The sequence below is a fragment of the Pyxicephalus adspersus genome, chromosome 1, assembly GCF_032062135.1.
Source record: "Pyxicephalus adspersus chromosome 1, UCB_Pads_2.0, whole genome shotgun sequence".
In the NCBI taxonomy this organism is placed as follows: domain Eukaryota; kingdom Metazoa; phylum Chordata; class Amphibia; order Anura; family Pyxicephalidae; genus Pyxicephalus; species Pyxicephalus adspersus.
In genome coordinates, this window is record NC_092858.1 from 148,065,328 (window position 1) to 148,083,850 (window position 18,523).

The 18,523-nt window shown below is 36.0% G+C and overlaps 1 protein-coding gene across 1 annotated transcript in view; it reads right to left on the bottom strand.

Moving 5' to 3' along the window:
- Positions 1–18,523, bottom strand: part of GIT1 (GIT ArfGAP 1) — a gene marked incomplete in the record, with an annotated part of 90,326 nt that overhangs the window by 31,886 nt on the left and 39,917 nt on the right. The window contains 5 exon segments of the mRNA XM_072430690.1: positions 736–830; positions 1,420–1,550; positions 4,316–4,402; positions 13,242–13,347; positions 15,238–15,350. Coding sequence (XP_072286791.1) covers positions 736–830; positions 1,420–1,550; positions 4,316–4,402; positions 13,242–13,347; positions 15,238–15,350 — 532 coding nt within the window.

An 18,523-nucleotide genomic window follows, 5' to 3' on the forward strand; every position in this document is an offset into this window, starting at 1 on the left:
CTTTATCTCTTATCTCTTTTAACCCTTCTCTCACATACACAATAATTAGACAATAAGAAATTATGCTCATCTCTTTGTTGCAAACACATTACACATATTACTACAGAACACTATTTATTTGCCCCTATACACAAACACCCTAAAAACCTGAACTGATCAACAGACAACAGATCTGTACAAATATCAGAAGCAGTATACAATCTTAGTATATAACATTTTCTACAAGTACTCCTAATGTACCCAATGTACTTTCATATGTATGACTAAAACAACTTGACACTATAGTAATACTCCATTTTTACTACGCAGGCTTCTAACCTTCTCAACATAACCCTAAAAGAAGCCTTTAGGCGAAATGCATTGAGTAAAGAGATGTTACGTTTTCTTTCTCCATTATCTTCACCTATCCCCCATTATGAGGTGTCAACCCTACAATAACTACTATACCATACTATAGGATATGTTGAATAGAACAAGGTCCCAGTTCCCATGACCATATATTGAGCTTTTGCTTGATTAATTTTAGCCATAGGTTTTGGAGATTTTAGGTTTAAAATCAGCAGCATAATTCTGGGAGTAAGTTTAATTCCTGGTATGGAAACGATGGAATGTGGTCCAGAACACAGAGATGGTGTCCGTAACTGTATTCTTTTATTGCTACATGCCCAATACTGTAAATTTTTTCTTCCAACAGTTTGTCACCAGTGCCCTTAGCTAACTGCGCAACACACTTACCTGGCTTTCTCCCACAGAGGTAGAAGGCTAGTCTGTCTGTCAATTCGTACTGACACTCCACCAATCTGTCTGCCAGATCATGATGTCCCGCCTGCCTGTAGGATGCAAATATAAAGGTGTAAAAATCTAAATGTAAAATCTTTGGAATATATTAGATATTAAATAAATGATGATGTAAGGAGATTAAAAATAAAAGTATATAAAGGAGACCCAAGGGTTATTGAGGCTCAGATGCGTGTGGCTATGCCCTTGCCATAAAGTGTTAACTAAAAGTGTTACTTTGCTAGACTCTAGAAGAACATCTGTGTGTGGTGTTGCTTCTGCTAAAGGGAAAAAAAAGACACTTAAGTAATGAAGTGCTGAGAAGTGTGGACAAAAAGCTTTAGGTCCACTATGAATTTGACCTATTATACACAAAAGCTTTTTACAAATCTGCATTTTGGGTTTGGCCCTCATCCACTAATAGGTGTATGCGTTAATGGTAATGTCCTTTCCATTTATTGAAAGGAATACAAATTTTTTTTTTTTTACTGTTTTTTTTTTTTACCAGTGTTACTGCTAAGAGACATTTCCCCGGGCAGTAAAAAAAAACTGATAAAAGTTACAGCCCACAGTGGACAAAGGGTATAGCGATCTGTACCATTACAGCCTTCATTTTCTCTTGTGTTGGTGACCCATTCATACCTGCCATAGTCGATGGGTGTTCTACCATTCACATCTGGGGCCCCAGGATCAGCTCCGTATACTACCAGAAGCTCGGCCTGTAGGATCTGGCCAGCTTTAGCTGCAACATGCAGAGGGGTGGTCCCTTTTTCCTATAAATACAAAAAGTGTTAATGAAGATAAACTGTTCACATTCTTAATGTTTCCAAACAACAGGTCACAAGACCACATCATTTTTGTGTGCAGACTTGTGACTATGCATACACCTAAAGTACATTTGTAAAACACAAAAAATGCAGGTTCTACCCACTCTCCCTAGCTGTGATTTACTGTGATTTTAATGTATTGTGTACAGTGTACATTAGAAGCTGCAGCAAGTCAGAGCCAGTCCCCCCATTTAGTCATGATCTGTCTGCTTTGACACATTTCATGTGCCATAAGATGCCATCACTGTGTTCAAAATAAGGTATATATTAAAAAAGGAAAGGTGCTGTTTAAATGTTGCATTAAAGTGTTAATTTGAAGGGAGGAGGATGGCAAGCTATAAGCAGATTAAACTTTAGCTTTAACAATAAAAAGAAGTTTAAACAGAAACATTTACTTGCATATTAAACAGTTGCAAATGACAGACAGACACAAGCAGTGACACAGGAGGCTAAACAATAATTTAGGACTTGAGCAAGGAGTGACTAACAGCAGATCATGCAAGTAAATCTGCTCAGCTGATGTCAATAGCCAGCTTTGCAATGCTGTGCAACAACCAGTCAGAAAAAAGATCTAGTGTTCTGGACCGTGTACTTGGTCTTTTTAGTCTGTGAATTCAGATCATATTTACTCTTACACAAAATTGTGAATACTTACGTTTTTATACAATACATAAGGCTTGTGCCAAAGGTAAAATTTGATAACAGTCTGCAGAGAAAACATTCCCAAGTTTGGAAATGTTTATGTATCTACAATTTCTAACAATTTCTAAATATAAAAGCTTTTTATAGGTGCAAAACCCAGTCTGAGGAAGTCAATTTAAAGGGACATTGTGGGAAACAAACTTACTGTTTATCAATGAACTGTAAGTTTACAGATTCACAAAAAAAAAAAAATCAACAATAAATTAAATGAAAATATCAGACTGGATAAGTAAAGCAAATTCCCTCCATTTTTTAAATGGAATATTATAAAAATAGACCTGCTAATCGATATCAAAACAGTCAAAATAGCTAAATATTTTCTCCTTCAACCCTGGTACACATTTAAAGTGTCTCTAAATCCAAGAATAAAATTCTAATATATTGCTGCATAATGGTTCTTTTTTATATACCAAGGAAAATCTTCCTCCCAACTGGTAGTATATAAAAAAAATACAACATCCCTGAATTTATTCAGTGAAACCGAGCAAACAAGATGTGGGACTTTTAAGGCAGGAAAAATAACATTGTACATAATATGGCGTATTAAACATTTTAATTAAAAACAATATATTATTATATTGTTAATGTAAATTTGGTATTGAAAAATGAATGAATAGATATTTAATAATTTTTGAAATATGTGGATTCTCTAGATGTCCTGAGGAAGCAGACTTGTTGTCTGTGAAACAGGTATAGAAAAATTTATTGGCTAGAGTTCTCATTTGTCGAACTACACACCAAAATGGTGAAAGTTTTAACGTTGATTTTGAATATATAATGAACAAATATCATTGTTTTATTATATTGTTTTTAATTAAAATGTTTAATATACTATAATGTGTACAATGTTTTGCTGTCTTGAAAGTCCCACACTTTGTTTGCTTGGTTTCATTTTTTTTAATTTCATTTTTTTTTTTAACATTTGTCTATTATATTTACCTGGTCATTATTTAACCTCCCCAGCGGTAAGCAGGAGTGTGACTTGGGGTAAAAAAAAACGTGCTGAAAGCGGTAACCCCGAGTCACACTTGTGGTAGTTAAAAAAAAAATAAAAAAATAAACACTTACCTGGTCCCATCGGCGTTCTGCAGTGTCCTGCCATCCTCTGGCCGCGTCCACTTTCTCGATCTGTTCCCCAGCAAGTGCGCTGACGTTCCCGGGGAGTTCCCAGTGACGTCGGTGCGTACAGCCGTTGATAGGGGCGCGGCGGAAGTTTCAAATTATTTTGTATTGCATTCAATACAAAATACCTGTATTGAATGCAATAAACTGGATTTATTACTCCAAAGGCACTACACTCTCTTTCAAAATCATGTCAAAGTTTAATATTAAATGTATTTTTTTAATCTATTTAAATGTATTATTTTGACATGATTTTGTGTTTCAAACTTTTGTTATACTTATATATTTCTTATATATATATATATATATATATATATATATATATATATGAAATTTTCATGAAAACCCGCTTTTAGACATATAAAACCACCCAGGAGGTTAATAACACATTTCCCACTGAGTTGTGTCTACACTCCATTCCTTCCGTTCCATTCCTGTTGGATTTTTGGAGGAAGCAATGGGTATATCATACTGGCCTCCTTTTCATCAAGTCTTTGTATGTGGTTTGTTCAGTTTGTTACCGTCACAGTGTAATTTGGCATGAAACAAAAGTAAAAGGATTTTTAGGAGCCATGAGTGCTGACATGTTTGCTATTTGGATTTGTATGGTGTCACTGATGTTGTGCACCATACTTATTTTATTATGTGGGGAGCTAGTGCAGGATACCAAGAGTGGAATTCAAACCCCACTGATGGACTGATGAGACTTAAAGTTTACAACAATAAACATAAGGTTTATTGGGGTTTCATTTAAGCTTTTTGAAAGGAACAATAAAAATGCAATGACAGGTAATCTGCATTATGATTTCTTTTTGGAACTGGAACTGAGCACAGAACTGGCAGAACACAGCGGTGAGATTACACAGTAATATGAAAGAAGTGATTACCGGGTGGAAGAAATTGGCTTGTGCCCCGAGAGACAGCAGACGTAAGCAGGTTTCCAGGTTCCCCGTCCTCACGCTGGAGTGGAGTTGCTATAATCAGCAAAAAAGAAAAGACAACAAAGATATAAGATCAGGGGTAGCCTAGCTGTATGAATCTCTCCTACAGGGAATCCTCTTTGTTTGGATTACATCATTGCTGCACTGAACTCATAGCCTCATACTTAACACATCATAAAGAACCACTGTACTTTACTTCAAGAGAAAGAGTTACTATAACATTTTAAAGCAGGAGTGTAAAAGTACCAGTATCTGCACAAAATAGATATTTTCACTATAGATAACTTTGTTTTTCCATCTGTTGGTGATCTATATTCAGCTCAGAGAAGTACCTATACATTTATGTATGCATACTGTACTGGTATATAGAAATATTAATGTTACACAAAAACCTGTCATGGTATAAATTTGGAAGCCACTATTGTCGATTTATTTTGTAGGTTTTTTTAACGGATACTGACTCACAGAACAGAAGACAAGGTAAGAATGTAACTTGGAACAAGCACCTAAATGCATTAGGGTCAGTGACTAAGCAGCACAGCAAATACAAAATGAAAGTCATGGTACCTCTACTTTCAAAAGCAAAAGTCAATAATGGAATCTCCCATAGGTTTCCCCTTTTTAAAGCCTAGATCTGGTTATATATGGGCAGGACTACCTTCATCGCTAGAATCATCCACAATCCTTATCTGATGCTGTTGTTGGCACACATTGGTACTATAGATCCAACAACGTTCTGTACAGAAGAATCCCGGCCTTAATCTCAGTGAGGTTTTCCTTTGAGTTTGAAAATCCAAAGAATTGATAACCTCATGAGCATCACTTGCATTTATTGGGACTTCTACAGTCAAGCTGATACCCTTTTATTATATAAAGGGTATATATATATATATATATATATATAAAGTAACTTGTGCAACAGAAGCATAGAACATAAGTAAATTACACAGCTCAGTACTCCTGTAGGTGCGCTGACCATGGCACAGCAATTTCCTTGCAACAAAAAGGTAAACAATTCCAGGAAACATATGTATGTATATATTTCTGACAACATCATAAAAAAAAACGTAATGAAGGCATCTTTTTTGCCCACAAATGTTTCATTGTGTATTTTTAACAGGGCCTGACAGATCTTCTTTTAATTTATTTGTAACCGATCAAGTTTTTTTTCAAGGAGTCTCACTATATCCCATGGTAGGTGGGAGCAACCTACAAATGCTAATTTTATTTTTATATAAAAACTGCCTAAAGAGTTTACTTCGACTGTTTCCAGAAATGGTCCAGGAGGTCAAATAGGTAAATTGTGTGTCCTACTAATACTCCTCTAGAACTGCAGGGCAGACCCAAATGATGTGCCAATAATTCACTTTCCCTTCAGGCCAAAAAAAAAATCTATGTGATAGTATTCTGTTTTATGTAATCGGACAAGGTTTGAGTCGGTTGGATGACGAATATATCACAGTGTCATTTTACTGATGATGGATGGGGAGACCAAGAAAAGGGAAGTCATTATCCCTGATAAAGTCTTGTCATCCAGAAACAGAATTTAATTAATTTCCTTTTATTGGAAACCGAGGAGACTGCACTTGACAAATAGACTGGTCTCAGATGTGTATAAATGGCTGGAATAAGAACTCATGATGCTTGTGAACTAAGAATGTCCATACAAGTAAAGGAAACAAGTAATATGTTTAAATGAGTGGTAAAACTGAGTTTTTAAAGTGGACACAGACAGTTAGATATTCATAAATAGCAGTAAATGAATGTTAAAATAAGCTTTCACTGACCTCTCTGTAGCTGCAGCCACTTTGGACATATTCAGTTCAGTGTGTTCTATGAACTACTCGGCTCACCCTATATACTCTCTTAGTAGCGACTAAGTAGATGTGCACACGTGAGATGATTCTCATCCGATACAGTCGGGCTCATCTCTGGCAAGAATCTGACATGAGTATAGAGGTTGCCCGACATCATTCATGGATCTATTCTGACAGATCCATGAACGACATTCGATGAATGACTGAGATAGAAGTGAAGGGAGAAGAGCAAGTGGGATGCTGCTCACTTGTTCTCCCCTCTGCCCTAATCATAGAACTGTGTGCAGCTCTCTTAGTTCATCTGTCAGTCTTTGGGAACTTTCATGAGGATTGTTTCCAGTGACAATACTTGAGCACATGTATGCAGCCTTATACTGCATATACATGTTCATTAATTGTCGTTAGAAAGGATCTTTCACAACCCTTTCCAACTATTAAAGACTGAACAATCCATGAATGAGCGCTGTACATACAGGGCTGTTCTGATCTATGTAGAGGGGAAGGGGGAGACCGAGGGAGCGGCACCTCGCTGTGCCCTCTCCCCTCCACTTCCATTACGATCGTTCGTGGATCCTCCAGGACTGATTCATGAACAACGAGCGCTGTACACACGCCACATTCCCTTCCGATATCAGCCATGGGGCAATTATCAGACAACAATCATCTGATGTGTGTACCTAGCCTTAGCCTTCCTTCTGGCGTTCCGGGTGAACTGAAATACTAGGGAAGGAGATTTCAACAACTTCAGCACTTCAGCTAAATGGTCAAATTGCTTTATTATGCCTGCAGTTACAGAGGCCAGTGAGGCCTTGTTTTAAAGATTAGCTGCTTGTTACAAAATATGTTAATCCTTCTATATATATGGCTGGCCAGAGATTCCCCCTAAAGCATGTCTCACTTAAAAAGCATGGAAAATCTGGATCTGGGCACAGACAATGGTTATAATGGAATTCTGGTAATAACCTAATGGCACCTTGCAACCACAACTAAATATCAAGACTGCAGGTGCAACGTAATTCTTAGTATCTAAAAACTTTACATCAAGTAGCAAATAAATTGAACAGTTAACCTGTTCTGGTACATATGGAAACATCAAAGGTTCTTCTTGGCTTTGCCCTTCAGGTTTCCAATATTTGGTTAAAGAGGAAATATCATAATTACCGATTATAGCACACGTATCTCCCTTCTTGTGCCCTCTTATGACATGTCCAGAATTCAGTCAATGCTCAAACCCCCATTTCTATCTCATCTGCTTACTTTATCAAGTAACCCTCCTCAGCCACTGGACAAAAAATGGTGAAACTCCTGAACACAGAGAGCCAGGGTTTACTTTCATTGTCTCTTCTGACAAAAACCTCTACTTCCTGCAGCAAACCTGGAACAGATCTGAAAACATTTGCTAACAAATAGCAAATAACTTTTAGGAAATCCATTCTAGGTTTACTGGATCACCCAGCTCACTAATGAAAGTGTATCCTCTCCAGCCTAGGAGAGCTTTAATAAATCAGGCCCTTTGTTCTAGTGAGTTTACTTTAAATTTGGCACATAAATAAAAAATGGACAGAGCCTTAACATGTTAGGATAGAAATAAATTGTTTTTTGTTGAGTTAAGATATTCATCAAGTACAAAGGAGTAACCGTTATTTCTTGGAGAGATTAAAGCATGCAAATTAACCGCTCACAGACTCCCAACATCTTCATGGATTTCAGCTACTAATAACATAAGAAAACTGTCATAAATTGGGAATTCTTTGACTGACAATCCTTGATAGGTAACGACAGAAAAATAGATTTATAAAACAATAAAAGAACTGTTTTCAGATTTAGAATTTAACCTGCTCCTGACTGCTGGAGACACTGACACCTTACTGCTGCCTGTGTTATTATTAGAGATCAAAGTATATATAGAGACTGGAGCACTATGTTATCCTTTATATAAAAAATATTTAACATGATGAAAAATGGATTTTAGCAACAAGATTAATTTTTCAAAAAAGCCTAGATTTGGTTATATATGAGCAGGACTACCTTCACCGCTAGAATCATCCACAATCCTTATCTGATGCTGTTGTTGGCACACATTGGTACTATAGATCCAACAGCGTTCTGTACAGAAGAATACCGGCCTTGATCTCAGTAAGGTTTTCCTTTGAGTTTGAAAATCCAAAGAAATGATAACCTCATGAGCATCACTTGCATTTATTGGGACTTCTACAGTCAACCTAATACATATTTTTTCCAAACCCTTTTAATAATAATAAAAACTTGTGCAACAGAAGCATAGAACATAAGTACATTACACAACCAGTACTCCTGTAGGTGCGCTGACCATAGCACAGCAATTCAATTGCAACAAAGAGGTAAACAATCCCTGCAAAATGAGTTTTAGCAACAGTATAAAAATTTTTTAAAAAGCACTAACTGTGCTTTAGGCCAGTAAAAATCTTGGTTGGGGCGATTTCTTTAATGTGCTGCAATTAGGAGTAGCATTTTCTCAGTCTCCTCTCCAAACAAAAGGCGAGAGGCTGCAGCAGCGAGTAGACATGTGTCAGACATTTTTGTCATATATCTCTGCTTGTTCTGCTTGACTTAAAAAAAAAAAAAAAAAAAAAAAAGTAGGTTAGAAGGAAAAGTTATGTTAAAGATGTCCAGAGCCAACAATCAAAATCTTTATATCTAATTTTGGCAACATAATAGAATTTGTCTGACACCGGCAAAAGGAGGATATAAAGAGGGTTTTGCTGACTAATGCAAATGTCTAAATGAAAGAAAACAGGTTTTCTGAGCGTAAAATACTGCTGGCCTATTTTTATTATTTGAAAATTATGCAGGAAGGTGAGAAAAAAGCATGTTATATCCTTTAAGGAGATGTGTATTTCATGTAGTCAGTAAAACAACAATGTATTACTTTAAATGCAATGTATTACTATTAGGAACACAAAAAATGAGCAAATTCACACATCTCTGTCCTGGTGCGTTATGTTATATGGTAATGTGCTTTGCTTTAAAGCAGACAAATGAATGCATTGCAAATACACCTGGGTAATTTTTCGCGTTTTTTGTTGTATGGCAGTGCCTTATTGTGTGTTGTGGTGCACAAAAATATGTGTTTAGTTTAGTATTTATTGGGGTTTCCGTGACAAGGAAAACACCACAATGCATTAACCCATATATTAGGCTCTTCTGGGCAGGGTCCTCTCCTCCTGTCTCTCTGTCTCCTGTGTGTCATTTACAACCCCTATTTATTGTACAGAGTAATATGTTATTATTATTATTATTATTATTAATAAACAGGATTTATATAGCGCCAACATATAACGCAGCGCTGTACATTCAATATGTTGGTGCTATATAAATCCTGTATAATAATATTATTAATAATATTAAGCTTTAATGAACATTGTGGGTATGTGCATTATTACACAGGTGTGAATGTGTGATTTTGTACCTCTTTACACTTTGTACCTGCACTTGGATGAATGAAATTTATTGTAAAAGTATGGTTTTATTTGCATAAATTATATTCAGCTCTACCACATGCAATCTGGGCTCCCAGGGAACTGCCAATAATAAGATCTAATCATACCAGGAGTCTACATCTGAAGCCAAGGTATAGTGATACAACAGAAGCCCCAGTTTTACAGATATATTTTTGACATTCTCGAATACTAGTGTATAATACTACTTAATACAAGAATTTTTTTTAGAAATATTGGCGCTCAGCTGTAAAGGGCAAAGAAGACCTATTTTTCTGGAGGGGGGGGGGGGGGTTGGGGGGGATAAAAATCTCTTTATTCAGCAGATATGGTAGTGATTTGAGCACATTTAAAATGTAAAATAAAACTAATAACAACTTCAACTCTTCCATATTGTATTAAAGCGGCGCTGAATATCTCTACAAAGGAGCACCTTCTGCTAAATTGTTGGTTAGCATCTGAAAGCATGCAGGCTATGGGCTGTAGGGTAATAGACATCTAAAAGGAAAAGACTGGGAGGAAGTGAAGGCTGTATATTGATACTGTGGTTTGTCAAGTGGGCAGGAGACGTGTGCTCAGTGACAGAATGACCTCCAGCACATTTACTCGTATGCTCATCAGTCAGAGAATTCAATGAGGCTTACACACTGCAATTTCCAGTTGTCATATGTCTCATTGCCAGGCATACATACATTTCACAGTGTCAATGCAAATACTTGGCCGAGTGTCAGCTATTAAAATCTGCTCATTTTATAGCTTACTGTTTCCTCTAGTGCCAAAAAAACTCCGCCAGTCCAAACCAAAATAGCGATTTATATAATGAAAAGGAATGACGTCCTAATTCTATAAAGCTCCACTGTTCTAATGCTGCTTCTAATCAATAACAATATCATTTATTCTATTAGGGCACTTCTGGGTGTTTTGAATGGCATAAGGTTTGGATGTGTATTAAAGGAAATCTATGAATATTTTAAAAGACAGGAAGGCAATTTATGACTTGTTTATAATTTATCACTAAATTATGTATAATTGTTTATGTGTGTATATCTTCTTATGTACGTATGTACTCCTGCTTGATGTCAATTTAAGTCCCAATTTGCAAGAAATAAATGTTGCACAGTGTTACAGAGATCACAAATAACTTTATTAAATTATTTGTCGCTCATGGAGTAGTTTTCCTACACTAGATCTACTTCGTCTTCAAAACAGAATGAAGCTGGGAGCCCATTTCAAAACCCTGACCTTTATGTACCTGCCCCCACCTGTGAATGTACAGTAGAGGAGAAGCAGCGTTGTGGTGAGTTCATATTTGTCATTCTGCTTTTTAGCTCCTATTCTCCTTGTCTGCACATGAACAGATTGGCTTTTGTCGGTTCATGTAATGACATTCTCTGCTACTGTGTGAAACATATAAAAGGCACAGATGTGCAAACTCGGATACTGTAACCATGCAAATGTTATATGGTTCCCTACTCTTTTATATAACCCTGACCAGCACAAATTAAATTCTCCATGTTTATTTAACTTGGTTTATGTAAGATATGAGATTCTCCTCTTTTTCAAACCCTGTTTTTTTCTCTCTTTCTCCTCATTTCACATTCTTATTAATTCACACAACATATCAATGTTTGTGCTATAATGTGGCATTGTGCTTGCCTAAAAAGCTCAATAAAAACTTAATTGATTTAAAATACCATTTTTCACAAAATACAAACTGATTCCTTTGACAATTATTGGTAATCAAACCTAAAGCTGATTTCTGATCTTGAACTTAAGACTTCTTAAAACTCAGGACTGAAATCCTCATCCTGAACTGACTGCTTTGTGTCTGACAGACCTGGAGAAAGCGTACAAGCAGCAAAGACTGAAAAGTAGGAACCCAGTCCTTGATGATTGCGCCTGGTCAAACAATACCAAGATGAAAGCTTTGGTCTTGGAATCTTTTAAAAGTCAGTAAATTTCGTCCTTGTAAAATCCCCTTTAAGAAGTCGCATGACAACATCCCCGGCTTGCTTAGTTTTCCTTTTCTCTAGTTTTTCTAAACTAATTCTGCAATCTTTTGACACCTAAATAGACTATTAACAGTAAAAAGCCATATTAAACTGTAGGATGCCTTGCTGTTACTTACAGAGGGTGAAAAGTCTAGCAAATTACTACAATTAACCTAACAGCATCTACTGGGGATGCAAACAATAGGAGAAATCACTGGGAACAGCATGAGCAGGCTTATTAGACTATAATAAAGAAAACAGAATGAGTTTTCTTAATTAGATCCTTATACATTATGTACAGTTCCTATATTAGAAGAACAAGTTTAAACTAAAACTTTTTAAAGTGTGTATATATATATATATATATATATATATATATATATATATATATATACACACACACACACACAATTTATTTTATAACCCTCTGGAAGAACCAGACCAAATTATCCATGCTAATATTAAATTAAATGACACTGAAGGCTTTTTCAGCAACCCCTGATAAAATGATTTATTGGGGGTTGTGGGAAGAACAAGTCGATGATAATTAGGAAAGAAAGCCCTTTACAGTGTGATTCCAATGCCACCCTTCTGGACAGCTAAAAAGATCACCAACGTCTGCCAAATGGTATGGAGCCCGGTAACATGCAGGCACCATCTGGTGGGAGATCAATCAACCAGAGCTCAAGGAACCCCTAACACTGGAGGAACCGTGGTTGGGAATTGCTGGTCTAATCATCAAAATTACCAAGCAATGATGAAAAGTTAAAGGTTCACTGGAGTAGTAGGGGGGTGGCAGTTGGGTGTGACAGCCGAGTGTTAAGAGAAGATTTAAACATAATATAATGTATATACCCCTATAATAATAAATTGTGACAAGTTTTATACAATAAAAAATAAACAAAAAAATAAAACTTGCAGCTCACAGGATAGGCTAAACAAAAAAATGCAATATTTGTGCCTGTCCCATATATGTATATGTTATTAATTCAGGTCAGGTATATACTTCTTGAGATTATATAAATATTCTCAGGGGGCTAAGACAACCTTTTGCAGATCCTGGTCTGGCCTTATATGAGAGCAGTTTTAGCTTTATAATTCCTGTTGATTTGTTTCTCCATACAGTACATAACACATACATTTTAAGAATGCCTAAAAATTAAATTAGGAATTTTGCATTTATGAAAATATTGCTGCCACCATCTCACATCTGCCAGTAGTTTAGGGAGCGGGAGCATTATAAATGTAAAGTGTCCCTGTCAATTTTTGGCAAAAAAAATATTAAGTAAGTGAAGGAAAACCATGAAGCTGAATCATTTGACATTTTCAATCTGTTTTTGAAGTGTAATGGCAATGCCTGTTCTCTGTATACACACAAAAGTTGTCCAGTATCCTTTAAAACCAGTAGGCTACAATCACAGCTAAGAGGTTAGATTAAAAATAACTATACAACAATTTTATTATGCTCGTCTTTCAAAAAGGCAAAAACACTAAGCAGCCATTATTATTCTAGCAACTATGAACCCCTTTATATACCAATTTGAAAAGCTAGTGTTTGCTTGGTGACATCACTTTAATGACATATTACCTTGCTAAGGTCTTTGGCAGTCACTCCATCATCATCACGGCAGGGTAGCTTGTGCACAAATGCAAGCATTTGATACTTGGCACGAATAAATTCTGACTTTGTAGGGCTGAAAGGAAAAAGACCGGTGTTATGTCATATCTATTTTTCATGTGAACAACCATCCAGCTGCTGCTTCCCTATTGGGGGTCATTCTTTATTTCCATTCCCTCTTGTATTATTCTATGAGCCTGATTTATTAAAGCTTTCCAAGGCTGGGGAGGATACACTTTTATCAGTGAAGCGGAGTAATCCAGCAAACCTGGAATGGATCTGGCACAGGATTCAAAACATTTGCTAGGCAATAACAAAGAAATCTTTTCTAGGTTTGCTAGATCACCCAGCTTCACTAATGAAAGTGTATCCTCTCCAGCCTTGGGAGAGCTTTGATGGAATGGGCCCTATATAACTAACAACATAAAATACATTTGATAGAGAAAAGTCTTGGTATTTAAAGGAAAAATTAAAACATGCCATTTTTGTTGTCTTTCATATGGGACTGAACTAAACTAAGAGGTTTCGTTTTTGCAGAAACTATTACAATAAAGATTAACGCTTGCAAAGAAGGAATCTTGTGCATCCCTCTACCTAACCCCTGCAAAAAATTCATCAACAGCCCCAAGTTCTGCAATTGTGTTCTAAACAAATTCCCCACCCCAACACACACAAAACAACGCAGAATTTTAACATATTATTGAAAAGCATGTTATTATTAAAGCTGTCCTACACCTTTCTTGAAAATACTACAATTGAAAATAGTTTTCCCCTGTGCTGAACATAGTTAGTTTCATTTCCATAAGGTAAAGTATCCTTAAGCTGTGAACTGGAAATACAAACAAGCTAAGGTGATAGGAGTTTAGCTTTGTAACAGATTTCCACAAAAAAACAATATGAAGAGTCCAACATCCATCCACCTTGCAAAGATCAGCACTGTGTATGCAATTGTTTTCCCCTGCAACCCTCATCTGATATTGTATATGGTACGTCTCCCATTCTGCCAAATCTCAGCCCTGTGTATGCAATTGTTTTCCCCTGCAACCCTCATCTGATATTGTATATGGTACGTCTCCCATTGTAGATTAATTTATTGCACCAACTTTAATCTCCTCATAGATTTATCTGTTCACTATAATAATAATAATAATAAAAATAATAATAAAAAGAGCATCACCAGGTGTAAAGAAATACATTGATTTCATAGTAAACTTATCAGGTGACCAAACAGTATGTCACACTCCTAATTGCACCCAGTCTCTTCAAAACTGAACTTTGTACAGAGAAACTAATAAGGCCTTTCTCTTCATGGTATAATTTTGCACACAAATATAAATAAATAGCACTAATCTATAAGTGTGCAGTGTCTTGCAGCGCATAACAGACATGTACCGTCCCACAAGGTTTTTGTTTTTTTTTTTGTTTTTTTTTTAAGAAGCCACGGTGGATGTAGAAATTTGTCATGCCACTACATGTAACAAGGAACAAATGTCAGAAATTGAGAACCTACTAATAAAAGTTATGGTCATCAATTCACATATGTGCCCAAATGTGACAGAAAGCCTGTGTGCTTAGAACTATACATAACAGACTTCAGACCTGTACTTAACGCATAGTAATTGAATTTGCTGTACAGATTTGAAATGAATGCCTAAAGTGACACCAATGATCCTTTTGGCTATCTGTAAAGATGACACTTGTCCCACTGGCCAGCAATTTAGAAAGAATTCTTCCCACTGATCACCTCACTAATGAACTGTGAGCTGTCGATAAAGTAATTCTAATTGCAGTTCCCTGAAGACTTGAAAGTTATTTAGGGATTCCCCTTGTAGAAACACTACTCTAAGAGATATATAAACTTTTACCTCTTTAAATTTCAGCTTTAGGTGTCTGGACAGAATTAAAGAAAAATTACAACAGTCAATTCTTACTGGATGTGAATTACGAAAAATATCAAAAAACTCACTGAAGTTTGTCTTGTGGGTTGGCTTTACGGCGACCGCTCTGAACTTGTGCTGGATCTAGAAGAGAGTGCTCCCAGATTGAGTTTGCTCCATTACTTGCCAATGTGTGCACCATCTGCAGAAGCAAAAAAAAAAAACAAAAAATCTTAAGAAGTAAAACAACAAGTATGAAAGTTAAGTTTTTTCTAGAGTTCTGAGAACTATTACATTACAAAAATTAATATAATTTGATAGTTGCATTTGGTTAACAATTGTAATGATATTCATTCTATGACTATAACCAAAACTTTCTTCTTTTAGCTTTGGAGGGAACCAGCAATGGTTAGAACCCCTATATGGTTTTACTGCTACCTGGGGATCCAGTCAACATTTTTTTGGCCCTTTCTGTTCAGAAGAAGGTAAATCTGCAACAGGGAAATAAACTGGAGGGAAAAAAAGATGCCGGGGTTGACTTTCCCCTACTTAATGTATTTAAATTTCTTTTAATTTAGGGTTTTTTTCAAAAAAGGGAAGGGAGGTGGAAAAAGGAAAACCAAAGGGGGTCATACATCAAAGCAAACAATACTGGAAAACAGACAAACAAAAGGACAATTAAAATTATTTTTAATTCTGTGTGGTTAGTAAAATCCTAAACACAGTAGCGGGATTAAAAAAAATATATAGGCTGATGAAGCAGCAAAATGGAAGAAAGAGCGATCAGAAAAACTGGAAAGAGAAAAAGAAAAGGAAGAGAGGAAGAACACTAGCAACATCCCCTTATTTTCTCAAAACTGAACTAAAGCTCAGCTTTTGTCAGAAAACAACTGTTACACATATTTCTTTAAACACACACAGAAAAATGACAAATACCTTCTTTGTACAAAATACCATCTACACAACATATATTAGTAACAAAACTCGAGGATGAGAACAGATGTACTTCCATATGGCAAAGAAAAGGATATGACTGTGTGATAACAAAGCAATTAAAAAAATAATCCTCATAATATTATTGAAAACGTCTATTAAATAAAAAATTTAAATGGGGATGAAACCAATTACGTTTTTGTCAAGGTAATAATCTATCTATTTAGGTTTCACATCTTATCTCCTAATAGTTGGTTCAAGCATTGACCACCTATGTTTTCTGAAGAAAGTCAACTGCTGAGTTTGAAATGAGAATATATGTGACCAAAGTCTTAACGGTGTGTTTGTTGCCCTGGTGTACAGATGTGCACCGAATAAGTAGAAAAATCCTGAGGTTTACAGAGTAGTATCCCTTAAGGTATAGACATGCCTATAAAAATGTAAAACAAAATGGGATGAAATGTAATAAAATTGGTTTAAACTGATGTAGTCTGTTTTACCAAGCACCCATATTCCAATGCAGGTTTATAGTTGTGTAGTGTAGAACTATTAACATATGCACCCCCTGAAATCTCTTTTACTGTACCTAACACATTTCCCCATCCCATAGCCATGCAGTATTGGTTCCAGGCTTGGCTCTGACCCCCCAATTCCCACATCAATATTCTTCCACTGCTACCTCCAAAACATCTCCAAACCATGCCCCTTCCTGTCCTCTTGGACTATCAAAAAAATTTCCACTAAGTAGCCTTTCTCCTATTTACAGGATATCAAGAACACTACAGCTAGACTTTCCGGTCATTCCCACTAATCCTCATCTCTGCAAATCTCTATACTGGCCTTCGTTTACCCTCAGAATCAATTTCAAGATACTGTGCTTTGCCTTAAATCACTCCACAGCTCTTACCCCACCTATATTTCTTACCGGATACATCAGTACATGCTTACCACTCCTTTCTGCCATTCCAATGATTTATTAATGACTTCCTCTCATAACCTCTTTCTATGCATGACTCCAAAACTTCTCTAGAGTTGCCCCCACTCTCTGGAACTCCCCTGCCCATCCGTTTAGGCTCGTTTCTATCTTTAACTCATTTAAACAAGTTCATAAAACCCACTTCTTTTCAAACTTTCTTACCCATCTTCCCTTCCATTTTACCCATCACTAACTAGCCACAGTCCCATTTTTCCTAATGTATACTATGCTCCCCCACCTCTTCTCATCCTATGTCATATTTTGCACTTGGCTGAGCTTTAAAATACACATCTAGTCAAAACTTTTTTTTTTTTTTTTAAGAGTAAAATAGCAATATAATTCCAGTCATATTTTTTTGCTGTCTTTTAGAAAAATTCTCTCTCACTCTCCCAGTGATGTTTTCACAATTCAGGAATTTTAGTAAAATCATTGTCACAGTGACAATTATATAAAGGGAAAAAACCCTAATTTCAGATGACATTACTTTAATGGTAGCAGATATAAATGATTTATTGAGTAACAACAATTCAGATGTTCAATAGCAGATTGTGCTGAAGGCACTGCAAATGTTCCAACAAAGGACCCCAGAAGATGACAGTGTTCTCTCCATTCCATACTGATACTACATTCTGCACTAAACAGACCATGCATCTAAATTGCAGAAGGTTTTATAGAGATGTTATTTATGAGTTGTCTCCTTATGGGCTCCTCTATTATTTAACTCTTACATAAAAAATACTGGACACTATCCAGTTTATCAATAATCCTTTGAGAATAAAATGTGTTTTTTGAGAAAAACAAATGCTTTGCCTCAATTTACATTAAGAATAGGATTTGGCAATGGTTTTTGTCTCACTGACATTTCCCTAAACTATACAGTACACACCCCAGTATATAAAGAACTTTGCTTTTTAATGGATTTCATATCTATAAAAACACACCCAAATCTGTATGCATTCCAGATTAAAGAAATACAATGCTAGCATCTGATGATAAATTGGTCCCTCACAGCTGGACTGTATTTCTACCCAGGTATCTTATTTTGGTGTGTAAGTTTAAAGCCCTTGAGCTGGTTATGTTTACACATCACCTCGTGCAAACATCAAGTTTACCTGCTACTGCATAGTCATAAAAAGGTAAAAGGGTAAAAAAAAAAAATCAAAGCGTTTTTTCTTTTCTTCTTGATTTACAATTAAAGCTTTTTACACATTACTGTGAAAAACACTCTAGCAAAATATATGGTCAGGGTCAAACATACATTTATGTAAAATTAAATACTAACATTAGGATAAATGGTGTACCAGTATGCCGATTGATGAGTCTATTCTAAATAAAAATCCTGTGACAGCTCTCTTGTGATAGCATGTGTGTGAACAAAAAGAGTTACAAAGATGACTGTTGGTGGACCCCAAGTCTTAAACTGGGTACACACATGCAATAATTAGGCTTGGAAACAATCTTTCACG